The sequence below is a fragment of the Heterocephalus glaber genome, unplaced genomic scaffold (assembly GCF_053883595.1).
Source record: "Heterocephalus glaber isolate CG9 unplaced genomic scaffold, H.glaber_assembly_v1.0 deba00001472, whole genome shotgun sequence".
NCBI lineage: Eukaryota > Metazoa > Chordata > Mammalia > Rodentia > Bathyergidae > Heterocephalus > Heterocephalus glaber.
In genome coordinates, this window is record NW_028258315.1 from 91,823,186 (window position 1) to 91,841,176 (window position 17,991).

Consider the following 17,991-nt stretch of genomic DNA (forward strand, 5'->3'; position numbering starts at 1 on the left):
ACTGCCACCAGACTGTCAGTAGTGTCCCACATCTACCTAAAGAGTCACCTTCCCTTCCCTCCAACCCCCTCTCCAGCCCCCTAGGCCAATGTGGGCCCTGAAAAATGCTAGTTCTGGCTCAGCCATGGGGAGTGGCTGTGGGTCCTCTGGAGTGGGAGATGGGACAGTTCTGTGACCACAGCCACATGTCACCACACACTGGTATTCAGGACTTCATCAGTTTGATTCCATTCTCCTCCAGCCTTATTGTACCCCCTGCTCTGCCATCTGGCAAATCACCCACTGCTTCCCACCAGGGTTCCCTCTGCCTGGCACACCTTAGGCCCTAGGGCGGAGAGAGCTTCAGAGGCAAAGGCTCTGGGGCAGGAGGGGTTATGTTTGCACAGCTAGAAGCGGCCTATAAGTCTGGAACTCAGAAAGTGAGGGGAAGCTGGAGACACCAGAGGAAGGACTTTTATCTCGGTCTCCAGAGCAATGGATGGGTGATGCCACCTGGAGGGGGGTCAGACAGGGAGTGGTGATTCATTCTGCTCTGCAAAAAGTTCTCTGGGAGGCCATGGGGAGGCACAGAAATTCACAGTGAGTGGTTGCTGTTGGCCAGGGCAGAGAGGGCTGTGCAGGCTGGAGGTCTCTCAGAGCCCTTCTCCAGGAACCTCTCTGTGCCTCCCTGCCCCACCCCAGTTCACTGGGAGGAGATCAAGTGGTTACCATGAGGTGACTGGAGGATTGCAGAGAGGCCTAGCCCAACTGGGCAACCATGAAAACAGAAACTGGATTACTAAAGCGTGTACCCTTGTGTCCTAACCCAGGGTATTGTATTGTGTTCATCTGCTGAATCCATGGATGGACAGATGGTGGGAAGGACAGATTGATGATAGGATTGATGGGTTGGTGAATGGTAAGGATGGATGGATAGTAGAATGAGTGGGTGAAGACATGGGTGGATTGTGGATAGATGAGTAGTGCTTTAGTTTGGGTCTTGAATGACCCTGGAGGCCCGTGTGTTAAAGTCTTGGTTGCCAGCCTGTGGCACTGCTAGGAGGCGATGGGGCCTTCAGAAGGTAGGGCCAAGTGGAAGGAAGTTAGGTCATTGGGTGGCATGCTCTTGAGGAGGATACTGAGGCCTTGGCCCTTCCAGGTTCCTTTTGCTTTCTAGACCACCATAAAGTGAACAGACCTTCTCTGCCACATACTCTTGCCATGATGTATTGCCTCCACATTGAAACCTTTGAGCCAAAATTAATGTCCTTTTTTTTTTTTTTTTTTGGTATCAGGAATCGAACTCGGGATCTTGCACTTGCGAGGCAGGCAGCAGAACCACTGAGCTAAATTCCCGGCCCTAAATGTCCTTGTTTAAGTTGATTATCTCAGATATCTTGCACAGTGACAGAAACTAACACAGATGGATGACATCTCTGCTTAGCTGTAAGCTATGTCTGCCATGAAGCACTTCCTACTTCTGAAGGTCCTAATAGGAACTCCTGAGCCATGACCACTGACTTTTTCTATGACATTCCTGGGCCCTGAAATGCACTCAATCCTGACTTCTCAGAGCCCATTTGCTCCTATTCTTGATTTTTTTCCCCCACATCATCCTTTTGATTTCCATCCCCAGTAGCACCAGCCTAACCAACTCTGTCTCTCAGCTATATCAGCAGAGAGGCCCAAGATGCTGCCTCCACCAGCCAACCCTTCCTTGAGCTGCTTGATTCAGCTGTCTGTTTCTCGGAGCAGGGACCCACTGAGGCATGCAGAAGCTAGGAGCTGTCTGTTCCCACATCAGGCTTTATTGTCCCCACCACTCCCATTAGCCCTGTTCTGTGCCCATGTTCCAGATGCACTGAGCCCTCTGTCTCAACAGAAGCTGGCATGTTTACTCAGAATAGGCTGGAGACTATATAGTCAGTGTGGACACCGTCAATCAGCCCTTCTCCATTGTTGTGGACAAACCAACAGTTGACCTTCACGCCCATGCTGGTGTCTTTTCTGTAGTCTTTCTGGGAGCCCCTGTGGTGAGAGAGAGAGATGCTGTAATGCATAGGGTGAGGAAGACAGTTGTGATAGTCATGGGCTTAAGGCTGAAAAAGTGTGGAGTCGGTCTGAGTCTAGAAGTCCTTGGTCAAGAATGAGTTCGCATGATTATTCTTTCCAAGGTTCCAACTTTGGGCTTCCCCTTGATTAAAAGGGGCTTAGAGACCTCAAAAAAAAACCCAAAACCAACAGTACGAAAACCAGAGCCCACCAGGAAAATGTGCCACTACAGAGAGGGCTCCTTGCTCCTGTCTTGTTGCTAGGGAGGTGTGAACTAGAAGGTGTCAGAGGTGTCTCCTCACCTTGTGACAGTCAGTTGATGGTTCTTCACCACCATTATGGCATCTGGCTTTGTGGGGTCAGAGCCTGGGTGGATGTCAGATACTTCAAAGTCAAAGGGGTGGAAGAACTGACCTGGAAACAAAAACGTCCATGCTCTCAGCCCCTGGCCATTGCCACAGGTACTGTGGCTTCTGGCCTTTCAGGGTTCACACAAAGCTGAATGGATGTTGTGAGCTGAGTACAGGGTGACAAGGATGGCCACTCTCATGCTTCTATGTGGCCTAAACAGCCAGCTGTGTGAACATTCCTTACCTAGCAGCCCGTGTGTCTGTGCTGACATCCGGTGACTGTCTACCACATAGAAACCTAGAAAGTCAGCTTTCTTCCACACCGGGTGCAGGACAACCACAAAGGTAACCCCCTGTCCAAAGGAAATCACCATGTTCTTCTTCCTATTGATTGTCACAGACAGCCTAGGAGAAAAGAGGAGGTGGCTTTGAGATCCATGACACTGACCATGTGAATAAGGTGAGGCTTTTTTGGGTACATAGCACCTGAGAGCACACCGACTCAAGGAGCTACAGGAAGAGGCTAAAAAAGACGGTGCCTTGTGCATGTCTCTGCCCTCCAGTAAGTGGATCTCGTGTAACCAGGAGAGGGGTATCCTGGGAGTCCAGGCCCCAGAGCCTCTATGGGAATACCACATGTGCCCTGCTCACTGGGCTCTGGAGGGTCTGAAGACACAGGAAAGGCTAAGTTTGGGAACTTATACCTTCAGCCAGAGAAAATGCAATATTAACCTAACGCTGTCTTTTATTTTTCTTTCTTCCTTTTTCTTTCTTTTATTTTATTTTTTGAGACAAGGTCTTACTATGTTGTCCAGGCTGGGCTCGAACTAGGCTCAAGCAATCCTCCCACTGTAGCCTCCTGGGCCCTGGGACTTACAGGTGCATGCCACTATGCCCAGGTTTTACCTAGTGTTCTCATCCAACGAGTCTTTCCCTCAGAGTCAGTCCTATGAACTCTCCAGCTACCAATTTTGCCTCTGACAGGGGTCCCAGGGTCTAGCTGGGGACGCGGTGGTTACCCTCCCTGAGGTCTGAACTCAGTCCACCAGTCTCTCATGATGCCCTATGGATATCTGTCCTGGGATTGGTCCAGATCCCTCAAGAGCCTCAGGCTTTTGTATCCCTTGGAGACGCAGTTGGAGGACTTTACCCATCCTGTGTGACCATGACTGTGTCCAGCCAGCTCAAAGTGGTCGGCACAGCCCCATTCCACAGGGTAATCTTCTCTGTTGTCACCTCAATCCGGAAGTCCATCTGAGCATTGGTAATGCCCAGTTTTCCAAAGTAAGTCTTTGTGGTATTGGAGTCAGAGCTGTCTCTCGTGTCTCCAATGATCTGCCCATTAACAGAGAGACCTGCCGAAGGGAGGGTTAGGGAGAGAGACCAGAAACCCTCTGAATACAGGCTGGTATTCAGGGATGTGCCTTCCCCTTCAACCAGGCCTGTTGAGTACCAGGGCGGGGCCCCTAAGGAAAGCCTAGGACTTCAGCACCCAGTCCTGTCTGTTCTGGACACTTTAGGTCTGGTTTGTACAGGGACACTGTGAATCTGCCCCTTGCCTAGACCAGAGAGTGTAGTCCAGAGAAAACTGTTCCCAGCACAGCTGGGTCTTACCCCCAGCACCAGGCTACTCAGCAACTCGGCCTCTTTCTAAGAGCACTAGCATGAGGCTGAGGCAGAAGGATCACAAATTCGAACCCAGCCTAGATAACTTACCAAGACCCTGTCTCAGAATAAAAAAATAAAAAGGGTTGAGGATGTATCTCAGTGTGTAGGCCCTGAGTTCCACCCCCAATATGGGGACAGAAAACAAAAAGCACTGGAGACAGTCTGGTGGCCCCTGCCCCACCCCTAGAATGTTCTGCATATGAAGGTGAGTGTGTTAGTGGGCAGAGTGAGGAGGACCTGGCTCATGAGCCTGCCCAGGGGTTCCAGGCACCCCTTCTGGAAGAACCCAGGCCTGTAGCCCCTACCTGTGACCGGGTCCTGAATGAGGCTCAGCACCATGCCTGGGTCTTCATCAATGTTGAAGCAGATGGCGTCATCTTTTTCTGGGACTTGGATGATGAAGTGGGGGTCCCCATCCACTGAGGGCACGTCAGAGAAGGGAGTGATTCCTGGCACCTCTCCCTGTGTCGAGGGCCTCCCCCAGCCCCCTGACTCCTGGCAGGCTGGGGTTCTGCTCCCGGGACCCTGACCCATGCCCCAGGGTGACCAAGGCACTCACCATAGTAGTAGGGGTTTTGAGGAGGCTGGTAGCTGACTGTGGAGCAAAGGGAGACAGGGCTGAGGTCGGCAGCTTGGAGAGGGCCAGGACCCCTGCGGGAGTCCGGCTTATCCCCTCCCCGCCCTGCTCCCTAATGCTCTCATTCCTTCCCAGGACACCTGGCCCATCTGCCTCCCAGAGAGCTGATTGAGGAAAGACCACAGAGGGGAATAAGGCAGGGGCAAAGATGGCCACAGCAGGCACAGGTGCTCACCTTGGTAGGCCGTGGAGGGGATTGCAGATCGGGCTAAAAAGCCAAAGGGCACTTGTGAACTGGATGTAGGCATTCTCTCCCCCAAGTCCTATTCCTTTAGCCTGGCTTGGGGCTATTGGTTCCCTTTGTTAGGAATGATGTGGCCCCAAAGTTTAGCCTTTAGAAATGGAGACTTGTCTAGGGAACCCCCTTTACCGGGTGTTGGTGATACGGTATGATTTTTTTTTTTTGGTACTGGGGATCAAACTCAGAACCTTGTGCTTTCGAGGCAGGTGGCGGAATCACTGAGGTAAATCCCAGGCCCAATATGGTATGATTTTATGCTAGAGGTATGACATTTTGACATGAGGAAAATGCAAAAACCAAGTCACCAGCTTCTCTCTGGGTTACTAATGCTCATGGCAGACAGATGTGGGGCAGAGTGAGGCCTGATGTTGCCTGTTGCTCCTCGGTAGGAAAACACCCAGTGGCATGGACATATGCATACTCGTGACTAAAGTGACAGAGCTGCTCTGAGAGAGAAGCGATGGGCGGGTCCAAATGTGGTCCTTATTTTAGACATAGGTGGGCAGCCTGGCAGGTGCTGAGGAGACAGTGCCCGGTGGTAGGCTGGTGTGGGGTGAAGTTCCAGTTCGATGTTAGGATGCACAGAGTGTTCTGACCCCCAGCAATCTGCATCATGAGCCCTGGGCCCAAGCTGCCTCGGCCCAAATCCCTTATCAGGACTTCTACTGAGTCCCTGAACAAATAGACTTGATCTCTCTGTGCCTCAGTTCCCTCAGTATGGCACAGGAATAAAGGATTCACAAAGGGATCCTGTGGAGAGTTTCTGTGGGACTGAATACGATTCCCTGACACAGTAAGTTGCTAATTTGCACAGGTTACAGAATGTTTTCATACTGACTGTCCTTTCTTCAGCAGGGAAATCCACTCCTAGCCAGCTGGTGGGAACCCCGGGGCTCAGAGATGTGCAGAGTCTGACTCTCCATCACCCACAAGGTGGTAGGAGTAGAGCTGGACCTGAGCCAGGGTTGCTGAGTGCCCCACCCACCTCCGGCGAAGCATCCCTGCTGGCTTGGAAAGACTTCTTCAGTTCCTTCCCATCTCCCTTCCACAGTGCCCATCTGGCTGCTGGCTGGCCTTACCTTCTGCATCTGTGGGCAGAGAGGGAGGGAGGGGAGAAATGTGTTAGAGGCCATGTACTACTAGCAGGGCCAGTGAACAGATGGTAGTGGCCAAGAGTGCCGGAGCCTGCTGCCTGGCCCACAGCAAGCTTTGTCACAACAAGGTGTCCCCTGCAACCAGGAACTCATGGGAGCCAGAGGCCTGTCCTGGCTTGGCCCAAATATTTGCCTCCTATGCCTCAGAATGCCAAGCCTCTCCGCTGCGCCCAGTTACAATGGGTATTTGGGAGTTCCATCCACCCACTCATGGAGTACAGCCTGGGGTCTGGTTGAGGAGGCTTCCACCTCTTTTTCTCACAATCCTCAGGTGCCTAGTAGTCTGCTCCCTGGGCCAGACTTTTGGGTTAGAAGTGCTTCTTGTCTGAGCCCTTGAATGCTGCAGCCTAATTCCCTTCCTTGAAATGGCCCCTGGGCAGTGTGCCAGAGGCTCAGAGGCTCCTATCTGCCCCACACCCCACTGTCTCTGATGACTGGTATCGCCACACCACCTTCTCTACCCCTTGGCCTGTTTTCCTTCTGGTGCCGCGGACCTGCCTCTCTTTAGGAGGTCTGGCCTCCCCAGGCAGGCCAACTCCTCTGCTGAGTACCCAGGGCCCAGGGTCCTAGAGAGAGTCTCCAGGTTCTGCCCTTCCTTCTCTGTGCCCACCTTCCCCAGGCTTGTCAGCGATGGCCGTCTGGTCCTCATTGTCCTCTGGCTTGGTCACCACCATGGAAGTCAGCGGAGTCACAAAGTGGTACTTGAGGGACAAGTCCAGGGCCTGGGCTGTGAGGTTCTCCTTCTCCTCGCCCTGGGCGTTCTTGCTGTGTGGAGAGTCAGCCCTGAGAACAGCCCCCTGTCTGCCTGTCCCTCCAGTGGCCCTGAGAACCAGACCAGGATGCCCAGGGGCAACCAGGGGCTCTTCATACCCCCGCCACATTGCTGAATTTCCCCACAGTGAACCCCAGTGGAGCTCAAAAAAGACTTGTTCACCAGCTCCCTGGAGCTATTTCCTCTATGGGCCTGTTTCCCCACCTATAAAATATCAGTGGCTTGAAATGGCCCCTATGACAATGACTTGTGATAGTGCCCTTGAACCAAGTGCCCAGCACGTGCCAGTTCCTGTGCTGGGGGCTTTGCAAGCTGATAAGCCTAAATGACACTGTGTCACCCTCTGGAGTGGGCCTGGCTCTGCCCTCTGGGTGCTGGGGCCTGAGTCCCAGCCCTCAGTTCTGTTTGGCCTCACTGGTATTTCCTTGGCTATGGGGCTGATGCCAAGCCGCAGAAGCACTAGGGGCTAGCCTAGTGCTGGGGCGGGGCGAGGTGCTCTTCCCTGTCAGCCTCCCTCAGAGTGCAGCCAGCACAGGGTGGCTCAGATTGGTGTAGGGGCAGTGCCGGTGCCTAGGCTGGGGCCCGGCTGCCTGAGGGGTGAGCCAGGGTCACCGTTTCTCCAGGAGCTGCTCGATGGTGAGGTAGGCCCAGAGCCGCTCAATGAAGTTCCCAAAAATATAGTCTTGCTCCTTCAGGGCCTCCTCCGTCTCCTTTACATCCACCTCCTTTGTGTAGAGCAGATCACTGAGGGCCTGGGGGAAAAGGTGAGGGGGTTAAGGGCTGCAGCCCGGAGCCAGATGGGCCAGGTTCAGGGGTGGCCACTCCTGGACCATCAGCCAGGAAACTGAGGCCCGGACTGCTGAGCTTCATCCCCAGCACATGCCCAGACCCCAATCCGCACTTACCCCATGGCCCTTCACATCTGCCTTAAAGTTGTTCATGTCCTCGTCCACCAGGCGCCCGGCCACCACAATCTCAGAGCCATCGTAGAAGTGCTGATAATTGTTCTGGGTGAGGTCCTGGATGGCATTGTCGGGGTATTCCACCTGCACACTGGTCAGCAGTGGGTTAGCCACCTCCTCGTAGAAGCCCTGGGGTCCAGGGGAAAGATCCCGTCATCTCAGACTCTGGGGCAATGTGGGGCTGGGGTGGGCTAGCGCCTAGTGCTGCGTGGCTTGGCGTCAGCACCCATGGCCGGGCCTATCCTCTCATTCTTACTCTGCATGGCCCTGACTGCGCCTTCCAGTCTGTGGGAGCCGTCCCTGCACCCTACCCCTGCAGAGACCAGAAAGAACAGAAGGAAAAGACAGCTCCCTACAGGGAGAAATATTCGAGAAGTACATGTTGGAGTGAAAACAAGGAAAAAGAAAGGGAAGGGAGGCTGGCTAGCTAGAGAAGGTGGCAGCCAGAGGAGAGGACAGGAAGGTCCATCTGCGGAGGTAGAGATGCTGTCACCTGCCTGGGGAAAGTTGTCAGTTTCAGCAAGTAAAGATGGGACACTCAGTTCAATCAGAATGTCAAACAAAAATTTTGTTTTAGAATAAGTATGCTTGCTATGGATTGAATTATGTACTGCATTCCCAAAGTTCGTATGTTGTGGTCCTAACTCTCAGTTCCTCAGAATGTGGCCTTATTTGGAGGTAGAGTCTCTACAAAGATAATCCAATGAGGTCATTACCTTGGGCCTTAATCCAATATGACTCATATCTTTATTAAAAAAGGAAATTGAATCCAAGTGTAGTGTTGTATACCTATAATGCCAGCACTCCAGGAGGCTGAGGCAGGAAAATTGCAAACTTGAGCCCAGCCTAGGCAAATTAGCAATTGTGTGAGACCCTGTCTCAAAACTAAAAAGGGATTTTTGAGGATGTAGCTCAGTGTAAAGGCCCTGGCTTCAATCCCCAGTACCACAAAGGTGAGGAGGGGGAAAGAGTGGAGAAGATGACTACTGACAAGCCCAGGAGGCAGGGCTAGAACCAATCTCTCCCTCAACGCCCTCAGAAGGAACCAACCATTGACACCTTGATCTTAGACTTGCAATCTCCAGAATTATCCCAGTTTCTGTCGTTTTAGCCATCCAGTCTGTGGTCATACACTTTTTAATGGCAACCCTAGTAAACTAATACAACGTCTGATGCAATATTTGAGCATATTTACATAAAAACTTATTCTTTGCTTATCAGCTGCTTCTGTTTCACTGAATGTCTTGTATTTGATCCCACAGAGCAGGCAGGTCTGTTCTTTGTTGCATGAGGACAAAATAGGAACCATTATTGATGGGTAGGAGGCAGACGCTATTGATGGTAGATTTCAATGCAAAAGGAAGCTCTTTCTAATGCTGAAATTGTCATACAGTGGCATAGCCACCTGAGGCAGTAATGAGCGCCATCATTCGTGGAAGTGGGCAAGACCAGGCATACCTGCAGCTGCAAGTCAGCGTCGGAGTCTTCATAAATGCGCCGGGCGAGTCCATGATTCTCCAGAGCCATCCTCTCCAGGAAACTGTAATCCATATTCCTGCCAAAGCCCAGGTTATACAAAGGGAACTTGCCTTCGATGGCATTCCGCACATTTTCTTGGATCTTTTCGGGTCTGCTCTCACCTGCAGAAAGGGTATTCATGCTGCAACTGTGGCCCTGGGACTCCTCTGCCCCAGCTTTGCCTGGAGATGCCCGATTCCTACACATGCAGAGCTGTTAGCACCATGGCCACCCTGGCAGGAGGAGGCAGGGCCCAGCCTTCAAGGGGCTCACATAGTGTGGGGAAATTGAAGGTTCGCTCTGGGAAGAGCTCCCCGGAGTCTTGCAGTAAGCCTGCTACAGAGCCAGGGGGACAGTCAGGCCCTCATCCTGGGTCAGAGCCACCCAGCCAGCCCCTCACCGGTATTGGCGTCCCCATCGGTCAGCATGATGATGATGGAGGTGCTCCTCTCAGGGACCACGTGCTCCTCCTGGGCCTTGTTCAGCATATGGATGGCCCTCAGCAGCGCATCATTGATGTTGGTGGCTGTGACACAGACAAAAAGCACCATGGGAGGGTGTTCTCAGGAGGCCAGGTTACAAGGACACTGGAGTGGAGGAGGTCAGGAAAGTAGACCCTGCTCATGTGCCAAGAACCCAGTCTCTCATATGTGGTAGCGCTCAGTGAATATTCACTGAATGAATCAGCGATGTCCTCTTTCATATGAGGATAAAAAGACACGTGATGATTATAAAGGCAATTTAGAAAACAGTCAGATGGACTCCAGGCTCCTCTAGCTGAAAGAAGGGAGCAGTATAGACATCATTTACGATTTTCCACAGACAGTGACGTCTCCCACCAAGAAGAAGACTTCTCTGTGGATTTATCTTGCTGGGATTGGCAGGGCACCAGGCTCATGGGTCAGAAACAGAAAGAATGGCTTTCCCTCTACCACAGAGAAGACACTCCAAATCCTGCCTTCAGGCCTAAGGCAGCTAAGCCCACCTCTATGCCAGCAAAGATCAGCAGAGGCTCTGCCCCAAGGCAGGAGGGACACAGGCTGCTCAGAGAAGAGGGAGGAGCTGGTGGGAGGCGCATTTACTGTCCCCTGTGCTCTCACCTCCTTGGTCTCGAATGTTCTTCACAAATGTCCTGGCCTCCTGGAGGTTCTCAGGAGTGGCTTGAACTAGTTGATCTTTCCAAGTGGTCACATCCCCAGAGAACAGGATGAAATTCAGGTAGTCATCCTTTTTCACGTCCTCCAGAATTTTGAGAAGGGCATCCCTTGTCTGAGGGAGAGTGGGACAAACAGACAAGAAGCTGAGCATGGAAGCAGCAGCAGGCAAGATCACTTCCTAGCCCAGGCCAGAAGGGAGCCTTTGTTGTCCTCACCAAATGAGCCCTGCGTGAGGGTCTCCACAAAAGCGAGCAGAGGTTTGAGTCCTCTTTCATCCTCTTTCACCAGAAATACCAGAGTCTCTCCCTACTAACACTTCTCCCCACCCCCCTGCCCTGTCCCTTGTGCTGAGAGAGATGAGGTCAAACCTGCTGTATTTTCCGACCAGACATGGAGCCACTGACATCAATCACAAAGACCACGTTCTTTGGCACCACCGGAAGGCCTTGAGGTGCAAAGAAGTGCACAAAGTAGCCATTGACTATCTGGAAAGGGGAGAGAGAGACAGAAGCCAGTGTCCCTTTAGGAGCACCACAATGGCTCCCCTTGCAGGTAGAAGCCAGGCATTTTCCACACAACCAAAAGCTGTCCCTTTCCTGTTCTCTAGGGGACACTATGCAAAGACTCTGAGCCATCAGCCAGTCCGTGTCATGTGAGGAGACTGACCGAGGGCTGAAGATGGAGGCAGATGGCACCCAATGTAGCTGCAGCCCCTCTGGCACCAGCCTCCCCCAGCACTATGGGGAGCAGTCCAGCCCAGTGGAGCCATGGCCAGGTACCTGCACATCGCCTGGAGATTCTCTGTTCACATCGTAAGTGATGGTGAAGTCTCCATTGAGGAGGGAGTCTGTACAGGTTGGGCACGAGCGCTGTTGGTCCAAGCTGGGCTTGAAGGACACATGGCCCTGAGGGACAGAGATGGAGGGTTAGCCAGGCCTGCCCACTGGCAGACCACCCACTGGCAGACTGCCCAAGGAGCCCCCACAAGGAGCCCTTAGAAGGGAAGAGACTGGCAGGAGCCGGAGGACTGGTGCTGCCAGTCCCGGGTCCCAGTGGGCGCAGCTTCTCCCCACACTGCATCTTTCTGAGCACCTCTCTCCTTTATGCCTGGATCCTCACACCCTCAGCTCAGCACCAGAAAGCTACTCAAGGTAGAAGGAAACTCCACATTGGGTGGCTTTGCGTGCTGGAGTGTTTTTGTTGAGAGGAGAGGAGAGGAGAGGAGAGGAAGGGAGAAGGGAGGAGAAGGGAGGAGAAGGGAGCCTCTCCCCAGCACCACCCTCGGGAATGCTGCCCTGCAGACGCCAGCAGCTCTCTGTGTGCTCCTTGCAATTCATCCTGGAGGCCTGAGCTTACTGTTCAGAGACACATTTGCTCAGCTGCTGCCCACTGTCAGCACAGTCTCTGGAATAGCCGGGGGTGTGGGGGGTTGCAGCCAACTGCCCAACACCAAGAATGAGGTTCCCTTTAATCTCTCCCTCTTCGATGTGAAGTCATCAGATCTGGCCTCAGTCTCCTTGTCTATAAAACAGGGGCAGTAACGCCCGCCCTGTCCACTTCCAGGGCAGAATGGGGCTGGACTTTGAAAGAGTTCCCTTGTCCCTCCGGCCCCAGGACAGTTGAGGCCCTAATTCCTCTGGGATGGCATCAGCAGCCCCTGCCTGCAGCATCCTCACTCCTCACCCAGGTGGCCAAGGAGAAAGAAGATGGGTGTGGATTGACCACGCCCTGGCCCCCCTCCCACATGCGTCAGCAGGCCCCAGACCGAAGGTCTGTCCTTTGGGGGCCAGAGTTCCTGCCCCTGAGCTCAGGTCTGAGAGGCATTTACAGTACCTTTTGCCCTGAGAAGGACTTGGTGAGGGCGCTGCCCAGGAGGTCATTGGTGATGAACGAAGCCTCAGCATCCAGTGTGCTAATGCCCTGGGGCTCAAAGATGTGCACATCGATCTGAAACAGCCAGCGGAAGGCAATGTCCCTCAATGACAGTGCAGAGGCCAGCCTCTGGGACAAGGCCAAATGGAATGACATGGGTCCACTAGTTCACTGCTGAAGTCAAAGGCTTGTGTCTCCCACCGGGAAAGTGGCCATAGGGCTTGTGGAAGGTCCCCCAGCCCGAAGTGTTCTGCACTCTGCCGTGTGTGTCCCACTGCTAAAATGTTTCCTTCAGCTTCCAGCTTTGGTGTAGGCAAAATGCCTTTGTACACAGTTACAAGCATCCCAGAGGCACTTTGCAGTGTTGCCCCGAGGGTCCAGCACCAATCCTCGGTGTGCTGGGTCCAGCTCAGCCTCCTCCTGTGGTCCCTAGTTGCAGTGGCCAGAGGCGCTATAATTCATCTCTGCTCCCTAGCCAAGCGTGAGGCTGGCACTTCTGATCTCTGACTCTGCCCTGCGCTCTGGTGTGTGGGCCTCTCCCCGCAGCCCCAGGAAGTCCCAGCAGGGAAGCAGGCAGAGCAGTTACCTCAAAGTGTTTGACCAGTTGCTTGGGGTGGATCTTGAGGTACATCTCGTACTTGCCCTTGTGCCTCTTCAGCAGCTCCTCATACGTTAGCTCAAAGGTGACCTTACTGCCCGCGGCCACGTTGACTGAAACGGTGAATTTCTCCAGCTTCCTCCCAGAAGCCCTAGATGGGGTGTGAGAGAGCACCTGCCCCAAAGACTGCCTGCGCCCACCCTGCCTCAGCCCTGGGGTCAAATTCCAGCTTGACCATCCTGAGCCTTGTTGCCTCGACCTAAAATGCGATAATGTAGACATTATAGGCACCGTTAGCTAGAGCAATAGTCATAGCTGCTATTTGCATCTCTGCAGGGCTCGGCAGCCCAGATGTTCTCCTCAAGGCCCCTGGTCCACACTTACTTGACCAAGCCAGCTGTCTTTCCCTGGGACACAGCCTTTTCATACTGCTTCTTGGCGACTTCCTTCTCCTTGATGTTCCCAGGGTACGTGACACCATCGATGGTTCTGTGGCAAAATAGAGTTTGGAGGAGGAGGATGTGTGAGATGTCACCCCGGACCAGACCTCCCTCCTGAGCTCAGTGCCAGCGGCCATGGTGGCACCCACAAGGTGAAGTTGGTGATGAAGCCTGTCTTGGGCAGCTCCGCCTCAAAGAAAATTTCCTTGGCCTTGTCTGCGCGGTTGACAGCCCTCGTGGTGATGACATTGTGAGCAAAGCGGGAGGTCACCTTGCAGTTGATCTTGGTACTGTAGATCTCAATGCCATCAACCAACTGTGGGAGAGACGTGCTGAGATCAGAGCTGGTGACCAGTCAGAGGGTAGCACCCAGGAACCAGGTCTCCAGCCTGGCCGCTTCCCTTCCAAACACTTCCTTGCAGGTTCTCAGGCTCCTTCCTGGTAAGCAGCCCCTCGGTCTTCTTAGTCACCCCACTGGAGGTCTGAGCAGTGTACCCGTCTCCACATTCAGTGGGCCACCGTGGTGCTGATGTTTGCTCAGCCTCCTTAGCTCTGGAATCTGATTACATGCAGCCACAGCCAGTGAGAACTTGTAAATCCCTGATCTGACAGTTTTCCCACAGCTCCCCATCACCCCCCAGCACCCCATCACAGGGGCCATGGTCTTCCCTGCGGCCCCAAACTTCTCTGGGAGAGTCCTGACTCCCCGGCTCATCCTGAGCCCTGCTCAGCCCGGGCTCTGCCCCTGAATACCCTGCCCCAGCTCCTTCTGGCATCTTCTCTCTCTTTCTATTCTCCCCCAGTACACCCCAACCTGCCTCCTGTGTCCTTTGCTATTGGCTGATTGTTCCCCAAACAAGCACTTCCTTCCTGTCCCAAGGGGAGTGATGGACTGAGGGAGGCTGTAGGGAGACCTCTGCTTGCACAGGGATATAAAGGTACTTTGTGAGGGTGGTGAAGCCAAGCCACTGTTTTCTCCCAGCCCTGTTCACAGGGCCAGGTGTCAGCAAGTATGGGCAAGTGTTTGTGGGAGGAAGGGGTGACTGACGGGGTCCTCCTGAGCAGCCTCCCCCCAGGCTGGAGGGCCATGGTTCCATAGGGCAGCAGGTCACAAGCTGTTTCCCAGCTGTGTGGGACCTGCCATTATGGCACCTCCAGCAGTTGGGGAAGCAGCTGCCTCCTGCCAAGCCCCACCTGGATCCCGCCCCCAGTGAAAGTTCTCACCCCTTCCGGGAGGCTCCGTTTCTGCAAAACAAAGACAAACAGAGTGATCAGGTCAAAGGTACAGGCACCATGGCCTGGCAACGGGTTCTGGGCTGGGACCAGGGCTCAGCAGTGCCCCACCACGTAACTTTGAGGGACCCCCAGACACAAGATCCTCCAGGCCACATGTTGGGGTAGAAGGACTCTCGAATAGGTGAGGACACTGAGCTCCAGGAAGGGACAGGGCTCCAGGTTACCCAGCAAGCAGAAAAGGGAAAACTGGACCCAGAGCTCTCTTTGTACCCCACAAACTCTAACTCATTCTGTCTCTCATTCTGCTTTCCCTGGCCCAGGCCCATAGACCTCTTCCCAGAACACCCCACTTCCAACCACAGCCCATGGGGGTCAGCTCCGAATTTTGTAGAGACCTCTACACCTGAGACTTCAGCCTTCGTAACTTCAATGAGTCAAGAAGTTCATGGTGCATGGCCCATTTGTCAGGTGGGGGAACTGAGGCCCACGGAGTTTTAAGAGCCTTGCTCAGGGTTACAGAGCAGGCTAGAGTAGGCCTTGGCTGGGCCCTAGTTCTCCTGATGTCCCGCACTGTCCAGCAGAGCAGTGGCCAGTCCTCTGCCTTCTCTTCACCCCTTCAGAGGACTTGCCTAGCATGGTCCCTTCTGCCCGTTTGACCCCTCAGTGCTCTGATGGCAAAGCGGGGCAGACTCACCCCTAGCAGCCGGAGGGGGCTTCTTGGAAAGCCAGAGGCTGCCAAGCTGGAGAACAAAGCCAATGCGAGGCAGGGCCACCAAGCAGATGCCATTGCTGAGCACACAGGCCTGGCCCGTCCTCTTTATATGAGCCCAGTATTTTCCAAGCAGGGTCAATGACCCGAAGCATGGGGCTGGCGCAGTAAAGGCGGGACGCTTTCTGGGAAGCTAGGTGTGGGTGTGTTTGTCTAGAGAGGCCCAGTGGGGGCTGTCAGTGTTAGGGCTTCTCTCCTGCCAGGCATGGGCTATGGAGTATAGAAGCTGTATGTGGACAAGGGGCCCCTGGGCTTCCCTGCTGTGGGTGATGGAGGTGGGGTGTGGGCTTTCATGGACAGCAGGAGGCATCTATCGTTGCCTTTTGTCCTTACCACTCACAGGTCCTGGGCCAGCCCCTGGATCACAGCCCCTCCTTTCTCAAGGTACCCAAGGCACAAAAATAGACTATAACCCTCAGGCTTGGACCTCCATACCTGAGCCCCATGCTCATTACCCTTCCCTGGCTCCCCAGGCCTCAGGAAAAGGATAAACCTTAAATCCTGCAGCCTTACGCTCTCTCTAGGGTCTGGCTCCAACATACTTACCGTCCCCACACTGGCATGCCCTCTCTTTGCTGTGCATGGCATTTCTCAACCTTCTGCCATTCCGGTGGGGGGGTGGTCCTCCAGGAGCCTTCCACCCTCTTCCTCTAATGGACTACAGGACAACCCTGCCCCACTCCAAGCTCCCTGAGGGCTCATCTTGTCCTTGTATTGAAGTTTGTGCATTCAGGTCTGATGGTCCCTCTGGATGCAGGATGTATCCTACATGGATACAAACTGGATGTAACATTCCCCTCTGTCCTCCCACGGTCTGGCTGGGCACTTGGCTGACCTCAGTATTCTCCTATATGTCTCCAGTGAGGCCAGTCTCTGGCATCCAGGACAAAGGGAGCTTCAGAAGCAGGAGCCTCTGAATGAGGATTGAGATCCTTCTAGTGAGGACTGAGATCTCCTAAGACACACCAAGGCCCTGTCAGTCCCTAGCCCCTCAGAGAGGCTGCCATATGCCCATTATGCCCATGGCTTCTCTGAGCAGTGCTGACCCAGTAACCCTCCCATTTGGCCCACTGCAGGGTAGAGTAGACAAGGACACCTGGCCTATGACAGCTAACTTACGGATGGACCTGTAGCCTTGGCTGGAAGCTCTGAGCTTGACAGTGAGGTGTACAGAGAGAGCTAGGAGCAGAGAAGAGAGAGAAAGCAGAAAGCAGAAGGTATGAGGCAGAGGATGCCAAAGGGAGGGCGTGGACTAATGATTGGAAGTGGCAGTAGCCACAGAGCAACGACAGAGTTGTGAAGCCAGTGAAATGATGGCAGAGGACAGATGCAGCTTCTGGGGGGCAATAACCTCTGCCGAAGGCCCAACTAGGCAGCACCTACTCTCCTCAAACTTCCTGAATCTGACGCCACTCTACTGGCAGCAGATGCCGAGCTCTGGCCAACAGAGACCAAAGCCAGCAGCCGCTGACACCTGCAGGTAGAGAGAAGACCCCTCATAGCTGCAGTGGGGCCTCTTGTTTTCAGGATCTGGGGACTTCTGTTCATTTTCAGCAGCTGTGATCACTGGCGCTGTGATGGTTGGGGTGGAGGTGGGCCTGTCGTCCTGCCCACATGGCCCAGTGACTTCTCCTCATAGCCCCGCAGCTGCCTGCAGAGGTTCCCACAGCCTCTTTCATCAGCTACTGTCTCTCCCCCAAACATTTGGAGTTTCATGAGAGGGAAAACTCAAAATAAGGATTCCAAGGGATAGATAAGAGACCCCAAGGGATAGATAGCTAGGGTCTTAGAGGGAACAAGAGTCATTGTGCAGAATTTAGAGTTATAAGAGATCTCCTGGTCCACCCCATTTCCATTTTACAGAAAGTGAAGATGAGACCCCAGGTGGGCAAGCACTGCCCAGGCCAGTGCAGCCAGCGTGCAGTCCAGGCTCTCCCTCGAAAGGCCCAGAGCACCTTGGAAGGCAAGTGACCTCTGACCCTCTGCTGGCCACGCACAGCCTGCTGTGGAGGGGCTCTGTGCTCTCAGACCTGGGGCAGCCTTTGAGCTCCGCATTTGTGTTTATCACCTGAGCCCCCAGAACCAGTCCCTGTGCTGACTGAGCCCTCACAGGCCTTATCTGTGGTGGGAACTGGACAGAAGTCAGCAGAGAAGAAAACGGAAATTTAGGAACAGAGTGGATGGAGGTCCACACACCTTCATACAAAGGGTCAGTGGCTCCACAGAGTATGTACACTGTGATGTCATATCGTAACTGGGTTCCAAGCCCAAACCAAGGAAGGCACCCTAGTGGGGTCATTCTGGACTTCAGTATGAGGAGACCATGGGCTGTGGTTCCCAAGTAGAGGCCCTGATCCCAATGGTGTAGCCTCCTGTTCCTTGAGGACTTCTTCAGGACCCCAGGACGGTCTAGAAATAGTTGTTTCATATGCTCATTTTAAGTTATCCAGAACTGAGTCCCAGTAGGTTTTGGCTGTCTGCTGACTGGAATATTCACACAGGACACGTGCTTGATGTCAACAGCAGGAGGTCAAACCCTGGCTCTGCCACTGATAAAAGTGACTGAGGACAGCTGACTTAATCTCA

At 53.7% G+C, this 17,991-nt stretch overlaps 1 protein-coding gene across 1 annotated transcript; it reads right to left on the reverse strand.

The window, feature by feature from the left end:
* Positions 1 to 1,765: 1,765 nt before the first annotated feature.
* Itih3 (inter-alpha-trypsin inhibitor heavy chain 3) lies at positions 1,766 to 15,449 on the reverse strand. The gene is made up of 22 exons (XM_087182407.1): positions 15,331 to 15,449; positions 14,625 to 14,645; positions 13,550 to 13,716; positions 13,345 to 13,449; positions 12,949 to 13,111; positions 12,324 to 12,437; positions 11,270 to 11,395; positions 10,859 to 10,975; positions 10,434 to 10,602; positions 9,734 to 9,859; positions 9,274 to 9,455; positions 7,759 to 7,944; positions 7,466 to 7,605; positions 6,692 to 6,846; positions 6,534 to 6,536; positions 4,862 to 4,894; positions 4,609 to 4,644; positions 4,355 to 4,468; positions 3,532 to 3,736; positions 2,626 to 2,786; positions 2,334 to 2,445; positions 1,766 to 2,007 (listed from the first exon to the last, which is right to left on the reverse strand). Exons 1-22 carry the CDS (start codon positions 15,421 to 15,423, stop codon positions 1,878 to 1,880), a joined length of 2,658 nt encoding a protein of 885 aa, XP_087038533.1. The 5' UTR covers positions 15,424 to 15,449; the 3' UTR covers positions 1,766 to 1,877.
* Between the last annotated feature and the right edge of the window lie 2,542 nt (positions 15,450 to 17,991).